This window comes from Triticum urartu, chromosome 1, assembly GCF_003073215.2.
Source record: "Triticum urartu cultivar G1812 chromosome 1, Tu2.1, whole genome shotgun sequence".
NCBI classification, from domain to species: Eukaryota; Viridiplantae; Streptophyta; class Magnoliopsida; order Poales; family Poaceae; genus Triticum; species Triticum urartu.
Window position 1 is genome coordinate 179,392,023 of NC_053022.1, and position 8,675 is coordinate 179,400,697.

The 8,675-nt window shown below is 42.6% G+C and overlaps 1 protein-coding gene across 1 annotated transcript; it reads left to right on the top strand.

Annotated features, from left to right (window-relative positions):
• The first annotated feature begins 5,550 nt into the window (after positions 1–5,550).
• On the top strand, positions 5,551–8,456 carry LOC125553271 (rhomboid-like protein 11, chloroplastic). Its single transcript, XM_048717084.1, has 7 exons — positions 5,551–5,852; positions 5,957–6,075; positions 6,489–6,574; positions 6,773–6,813; positions 6,896–7,062; positions 7,165–7,227; positions 8,042–8,456. The coding sequence occupies exons 1-7, from the start codon at positions 5,672–5,674 to the stop codon at positions 8,219–8,221; spliced, it is 837 nt and encodes a 278-aa protein (XP_048573041.1). The 5' UTR covers positions 5,551–5,671; the 3' UTR covers positions 8,222–8,456.
• The last annotated feature ends 219 nt before the right edge of the window (positions 8,457–8,675 follow it).

The window sequence follows — 8,675 nt, forward strand, 5'->3', positions numbered from 1 at the left end:
AAGGTAGAAATGACCACCGGAGGAGAACGAAGCGCCGGAATGCAAAGTGGACAACGGGGAAAATGCTCGGATGCATGAGGCGAACATGTATGCAAATGAAATGCGCATGAAGACATGATATGCAATGCATGACACACAAGCAATGACAAGGCAACAACAACGAATAACTGGAGGACACCTGGCACATCGGTCTCGGGGCGTTACACGATGGACCGATGATGAGGCTTCCAGAAGTCCATGGCGGCCGTTCGTCGTAGAAATCCGGCGGCTTCGCTGGCTCCGCCGGCTCCAGGCGACGCGGGCTCCCTCGCACCGGCGTCCACCGTCGCTCGCTCACCCGCGTCGGCGGTCGGGAAGGAGGTGAAGTCGGAGGGGGCGGAGCTCGATCCGGTTGGCCAGGAGCTGGGGAAGGAAGGGAGGCGGCTGATCCGGCGATGATCGGCGGCGAGGAGGGGGGAGGTCGGGGGATCGAGGGGAGGAGGGGGCTGGGGCTCGGGATAGGGGATCAGGTGGATCCTGTCGGGGGGCCTCGGGATCCAGTGGATCCTGTTGGGCCGGCGGCAGTTCGGAAGTTCGGGAGGGCCCTCTCGGGCCTTATATAGGGGCTACTGTGATCCAAATAACTATTCTAATCCTGGGATTAGAATAGTGTTGTCCTATATATATATGTGTGTGTGTGATTGGTTCTACAAGAAATTCTATTTATATATATGCATAACATGTACAATATGTAGTATCGTAAAATACCAGCAAGAAAAAGAATTAAATGGAAAACACAAAATTAAAGGAAAAAAGAAATCATGAATCCAAAACACCCCAAACATTTTAGTACCGGTTGGTGTTACCAACCGGTACTAAAGGGCTCCCCGCCCCCGACGCTGGCTCGTACCACGTGGTGGCCCTTTAGCGGCGGTTCGTGCGAAACCAGTACTAAAGGGGGGACCTTTAGTCCCCACCCTTTAGTGCCAGTTGCAGAACCGGCACTAAAGGCCCTTACGAACTGGGGCTATAGCCCGGTTCTGCACTAGTGTAAGGAAATATTTCTCGGTTATGGAGGTGATAAAAGAGTTCGTCATAAAGAGTTACGTCGATGCAAGATTTTGACACCGATCTAGATGACTCTAAGTCTCGATCTAGATGCATATTGAAAGTGGGAGCAATTAGCTAAAGTAGCTCCATGCAGAGTATTGTAGACATAGAAATTTGCAAAATACATACGAATTTGAATGTTGCAGACTCGTAGACGAAACTTCTCTCACAAGCAAAACATGATCACTCTTTGGGTGTTAGTCACATTGCGATGTGAACTACATTATTGACTCTAGTTAACCCTTTGGGTATTAGTCACATGAAGATGTGAACTAATCACATAAGGATGTGAACTATTGGTGTGAAATCACATGACGATGTGAACTAGATTATTGACTCTAGTGCAAGTGGGAGACTGAAGGAAATATGCCCTAGAGGCAATAATAAAGTTGTTATTTATATTTCCTTATATCATGATAAATGTTTATTATTCATGCTAGAATTGTATTAACTGGAAACTTAGTACATGTGTGAATACATAGACAAACAGAGTGTCACTAGTATGCCTCTACTTGACTAGCTCGTTAATCAAAGATGGTTAAGTTTCCTAGCCATGGACATGTGTTGTCATTTGATGAACGGGCTCACATCATTAGAGAATGATGTGATGGACAAGACCCATCTATTATCTTAGCACTATGATCCTTTAGTTTACTGCTATTGCTTTCTCCATAACTTATACATTTTCCTATGACTATGAGATTATGCAACTCCTGAATACCGGAGGAACACTTAGTGTGCTATCAAACGTCACGACATAACTGGGTGATTATAAAGATGCTCTACAGGTGTCTCCGATGGTGTTTGTTGAGTTCGCATAGATCGAGATTAGGATTTGTCACTCCGATTGTCGAAGAGGTATCTATGGGCCCTCTCGGTAATGCACATCACTATAAGCCTTGCAAGCAATGGAACTAAAGAGTTAGTTACGGGATGATGCATTACGGAACGAGTAAAGAGACTTGCCGGTAACGAGATTGAACTAGGTATGAGGATACCGACGATCGAATCTCGGGCAAGTAACATACCGATGACAAAGGGAACAACGTATGTTGTTATGCGGTTTGACCGATAAAGATCTTCGTAGAATATGTAGGAGCCAATATGAGAATCCAGGTTCCACTATTGGTTATTGACCAGAGATTTATGTCGGTCATGTCTACATAGTTCTCGAACCCGTTGGGTCCGCACGCTTAACGTTCGATGATGATTTATATTATGAGTTGTGTGATTTGGTGTACCGAACATTGTTCAGAGTCCCGGATGAGATCACGGACATGATGAGCAGTCTCAAAATGGCCGAGAATAAAGATCTATATATTGGAAGGCTATATTCGGACATCGGAAAGGTTCCGAGTGATTCGGTTATTTTTTGGAGTACCGGGGAGTTACGGGAATTCGCCGGGGGAAGTAGTGGGCCTTAATGGGCCATACGAGAAAGGAGAGAAGGGCCTCAAGGGGTGGCCGCATGACCCCCCATGGGCTGGTATGAATTGGACTAGGGAGGGGGCGGCGCCCCCTCTTCCCTTCTCCCTCTCCTCTCCTTCCTTTTTCTCCTAATTAGACTAGGAAAGGGGGAAACCTACTCCTACTAGGAGTAGGAATCCCCCCTTTGGGCACGCCCCTTGTGGCCGGCCCTCCTCCTCCCCTCCTTTATATATAGGGGAGGGGGGCACCCCATAGACACACAAGTTGATTGTTTAGTCGTGTGTGGTGCCGCCCTCCACAGAATTCCACCTCGGTCATATCGTTGTAGTGCTTAGGCGAAGCCCTGCGTCGGTAACTTCATCATCACCGTCATCACGCCATCGTGCTGACGAAACAATCCCTCGGCCTCAACTGGATCAAGAGTACGAGGGACGTCACCGAGCTGAACGTGTGCAGATCGTGGAGGTGTCATGCGTTCGGTACTTGATCGGTTGGATCGCGAAGACATTCGACTACATCAACCGCTTCCGCTTTCGGTCTACGAGGGTACATAGACATACTCTCCCCTTCTCGTTGCTATGCATCTCCTAGATAGATCTTGCGTGATCGTAGGAAATTTTTTGAAATACTGCGTTCCCCAACAGAAGGGGTTCTTCATCATCCTTGCTGCCCCTCCGATGATGCATGAGTAGTTTACCACAGACCTACAGGTTCGTAGTTAGTAGCTAGATGGCTTCTTCTCTCTTTTTAATCTTCCATACAATGTTCTCCTCGATGTTCTTGGAGATCTATTTGGTGTAACTCTTTATTGCGGTGTGTTTGTTGGGATCCGATGAATTGTGAGTTTATGATCAGATCTATCCATAAATATTATTTGAGTCTTCTCTAAACTCTTTTATGCATGATTTTTATAGCCTCGTATTTCTTCTCTTATTTATTGGTTTGGTTTTGCCAACTAGATTGATTTATCTTGTCATGGGAAGATGTGCTTTGTGATGGGTTCGATCTTGCGGTGCTCAATCTCAGTGACAGAAAGAGACATGACACGCATGTATCGTTGCTATTAAGGGTAACAAGATGGGGTTTATTCATACATGAGTTTATCTTGTCTACATCATGTCACTGTTCTTATTGCATCACTCCATTTTTCCATGAACTTAATACACTAGATGCATGCTGCATAGCGGTCGATGTGTGGAGTAATAGTAGTAGATGCAGAATCATTTCAGCCTACTAATCTTGGACGTGATTCCTATATACATGATCATTGCCTTGGATATCGTCATAATTATTTGCTTTTCTATCAATTGCCCAACAACAATTTGTTTACCCACCCTATGCTATTTTCTCGAGAGAAGCCTCTAGTGAAAATATAGCCCCCGGGTCTATTTCCTATCATATATTAAAACAAAAAATACCTTGCTACAATTTTCTTTTATTTATTTTATTTTGTGTTTTAGTTAGATCTATTTATCAATTCTCATACAATTTAATCTATCTCAATACCGTTGAGGGATTGACAACCCCTTTACGCATTGGGTAGCAAGTATTTGTTGTTTGTGTGCATGTGTTGTTTACATAGTGTTGCTTGGTTCTCCTATTGGATTGATAACCTTGGTTTCATAACCGAGGGGAATACTTACCTCTGCTGTGCTGCATCATCCCCTCCTCTTCGGGGAAATACCAATGCAGATTACAAGTAGCACGGTGATCCGATGGACAAGGTCTCGAGGCCAGGGCTGGCTAGTGGCCACGTAAACGACTAACAACGACGGTAACTCAGGTAGAGCGTCGGAATATCACGATGGAGAAAGGGTGAAGAATCGAAGAGAAGGGGAGAGGTGCAGGCGATGTGGCAATCTTATCACATGCCTCTACGGTGCTGGGGAAGCAGGAGGTGGCACGAAGCAGCGAGCGCACACGCTTGGTGGTCGCCTCGCACGAGATTGAAGATGGTCCTGTCCCTTGTGGGCTGGGCTGGGAGGCTGGACTGCACAGTGTGGCCTAGTGCTACATTGAAGTTTCCTTTTATTATCCGTTTTAAATAAGTGGGTGTTGTTTTTAAATATTTTGGAGATTCCAAACAACACCAAGTATTTTGAGAATGTTCATGTGCCAAACTATGGACCATTCGAAGATCACATAATAATTTTCAATTTTTTTGTGGTTTTATTATTTCTTTTTAGAAATACAAACTAAATTAAAATACAATGTGGATTAAATTCAAAGCCCAAAAGTAATTCCTTTTAAATCCAAAAACTTAGGGTGGACCCACATATATACATACGAGTTCATGCCTAAACCTTGAGTTTTGAGAAGTGCATTTTGGGTACATTGAGCAAAGTTTGGGGGTTCCTGCCCTTTAACATCGTGGCTTTGGATTATCTCAATTTCAAGTTTTATTGGAATTAAACATGATGACATGCAATGTTTGGCTGCTAGGCTAATACATTATCATCAACTAGCTGTGACATGTTTATTTTTAATTTTAGTTCTCCTATTATTACTTTAAATATTTATATTCTGTTCTCACTAAAATATATTGCATAATATTTCGACAATGGATATCATCCGCTCCATCCGTTCACAAATATAAGATGTTTTGACTTCTTTTTTCTGAATCTACATAAATATGTTTAATACATTTGTTAACTCATTTCAGTTCGTATGTAGTTCATATTAAAATATCCGAAGCATCTTAAAATTTTGAAGGGAAGGAGTAGTTAGCTAAAGAAAGCTGTATGTGTCAAACCTTTTATCATTTTTTCTGCGCGTGAATCTTTTTTTTTTTATCAATTACGGTTGGGTAGTCACAAAACGTTTATCTCCATACTCCTCCCACAAGCAACTCCTGTATTAGGCTTTCTCGGCCTCCTGCCGGCAGCGGTGTCGATCTGCCTTGTACTGTCATGATGTTTGAGGAATAGAACAAAAGTTTGTCAAAAAGAAAAAGGACAGAATGTTTCCACGAGAAAAAAGCGGTATGTTCCTATACATTCCTGACCTCCATCGCACGGATGGAACAGAACAGCTTTGCTGAATAATCTTCGCTGGCACCGGAACCCTCTTCTTGCTAATAAGTCCCTCATCTCGAAAAAACCCACACAGCGGGCTAAGAAAAAGGGGGAAAACAGAGTTGAGGAAGAAACGAGCCATGGCGCAGCAGCTGCTGCTTCTCCTACCCGCGCCTTCGGGGACGTTCTCGAAGCCACTCCCTTCCCCTGCCCCCTCCATGCCCCGGCGCCATGTCCCCTCCATCTCCATCACACGCCGATTGGTGGCGGGAGTCGCCGCCGCCCGCCGCGACCTGCTCCGCTGCGGAATGCGGCGCTCAGGTGAGCCCTCCTCTTCTTCCTTGCTCCTAAGACGTAAGCAGATTGCAGCTGTGTGAATTGTTCTCTGAGTGTTTTTTTTCCTTTGTCTTTGGACATGTGATCAGATTTGGTGTCCGAATTGGAGCTCGCCAAGGACAAGAAGCAGCAGGGTGGTAGTGCCAATGCCATATTCTGGATCTTGCTGCTTAATTTTGGACTCTATGTTGCAGACCACTTGTTACAGGTACCATTGCAATCTCTTGGCTATTTCAATGTGCAGAAATCCATGTAGGCCCTCGAGTACTGGTGTTATATGCTAGTAGAACATCTGCATAAACCAGAGTGATGCGAGATGCACTGTACGAGTTGTTGAATTATGTATTTCAATCTAATTGGCCATAAATTTTCAAGTACTATGGCTGTTCAATTGCAAGAACACCCTGAAGAAATGAACAATGGCACAGAATGATGTGAACTTGTGATCATAATTTTTTATTCAATACTGAATTTATCTTCAAATTACCGAATTTATATCCCAAAAATTATGAACACGTGTCTACTATTTATATTACTATGTGAGGATATATTACTAGTTGGATGAAAACTGAGGACACATTTTTATTTGTTGATTTTTGTTACCTTTGCTTTGCATTTCAGATCCGGCAGATAAAGGCACTCTACCTGTACCATGCATTCCCGTCTTGGTATCAGTTTGTGACATCAACGTTTTGCCATGCTAACTGGTCAGTTTAACTTGTTGCGGATTGCATTTTTGTATATATTTATAAATATGTTTCTTTCCATTTTAGTTCCCTCTGTAAATGCAAACAAATAGTAACTAACAAACTATTGTACTGATATATCAGTAACTGTAAGTGTTTAACATTCTTTCGGGGCAATGTATAATTTCCACTTATTCAGTTATCTGTAATCCATTACAGGAACCACCTTTCAAGCAATCTGTTCTTTGTGTACATTTTTGGTGAGTTTGGTACCTGAAGCAATGCTTTGCTTGATGCTTGTAGTTTTGTTAAAGGATGCCTAGTTATCATCTAAATATACAGGAAAGCTTGTAGAAGAGGAGGAAGGTAACTTCGCACTGTGGATGTCTTATATTTTGACTGGTGCTGGAGCAAACTTGATTTCATGGTTAGTTCTTCCAACGTCATCTGTGTCGCTTGGAGCATCTGGGGCTGTTTTTGGCCTTTTCACAATTAGTGTACTGGTAAAGGTGATTATACCTAATCTTGATCTGTTCCAGAGTATTTCTTTGGATGAGCACTAATCTCATATAACTTTTACCAATCTTTGTGTTGCTCCTTTATTGCAACAGATGTCCTGGGACTGGAGAAAGATTCTTGAGGTCCTTATCCTTGGTCAATTTGTTGTTGACAAGGTAAATATTACACTATCTTGTGGGGAATCCTCTATTTGTTGTTGCCTGACTCGACGTTTATTTGTTGAACATATCTTAGTTACAGCGATGAAATAAATACATCTGCAGGTGGGGTTGTTCACTGCCGCCTATTCATTGTATTACTCCCTAAATATTCATAGTTCCATTTCCCTTCAAGGGAAAACCTCTGAAAGAAGTTCCATATTGACCTTGGATTTTTACTGAAAAAAGAGATAGCGTCATGAACTATCACAAAATTACAATCCTTCAAATTCATCATACATTCACAATGTCACGAATCACTAGTTTACAGGACAAACCATCCAGGATTGATGTTCTCTTAAAAAAAGGATTGCCATGTTTTCCCGCCCATCATGACTAAAAATACTCAGATATATTTCTAGATAATGAAATGCTAGGATATTTGACAGTAGGGACTACAGGAATGATCGATTATAAGTTCATATGCAGATGAACTGATTCCTGAAGACTTCCTGAATTCTAAACAGGCGTTTGATGTTTACGTATTTATTTACTACTACCTCTGTACCAAAATATAAGACGTTTTTGTTGGCTAAACTAGCCTACAAAAACATCTTATATTTTGATATGGAGGGAGTATTTTGCTAATTTGTATACCAAAGGGGAGTCTTGGCGCAGCAGTAAGGTTGTTGCCTTGTGACCATGAGGTCACGGGTTTGAGTCCCGGAAAAGTGGTAGGACCCTGCGCAAGCGGGAGCTAGGTGCACTGGGCTGCCTTTTTTTTGGTATACCAAGCAGACACTCTTGATTAACCCCTGTTTTGCTCTTACAGGTCATGGAAGCTGCACGTGCAACTACCATAACAGGCGCCGCACTTCAAGTAAACAACATTGCCCATGTCTCGGGTGCTTTGATTGGTGCTGCGTTAGTATTTGTGATCAACAGAATCCCCTTATCATCTATTGATGATAACCCAAAGGCTTCAAAGGATAACAAGGACAAAAGAAGTTAATTTAAGCTAGAGCTGCCATGCTAACACACTATATCATTCATTACAATTTTTCTTCTTCAAATGGACTACTCATTGTGTCCACATTCATACGTAGTTCTGATTTCTGTTGGAAAAAAAAGGATAAAAGACAACATCCCATAGAGGTTCTACTGGAAATCATCACACTTGTAGTGTAAGGTTCATTTCTGTACCTTTGTAACAATGTCATGGAAAAGCTAAAATTTTTCTCGAGTCAGACTCGGTAGCAATCGGTAGCGATTCATGATTTATAGCTCACATCCAGTTGATTGATATGGAGCGTGTTTGGTTACATGCACCGTTTTTTTGCCTCCTTGCATCTGTGACCCATTTAGGTCTGGCTGAGTTTATGCAGGGTAAAAATCATGTTCTCCATGTTGTTTGGTAGGCTGCATATAGGATGATTAGGGAAGCAATTTTTTTTGCGGTGTTTGGT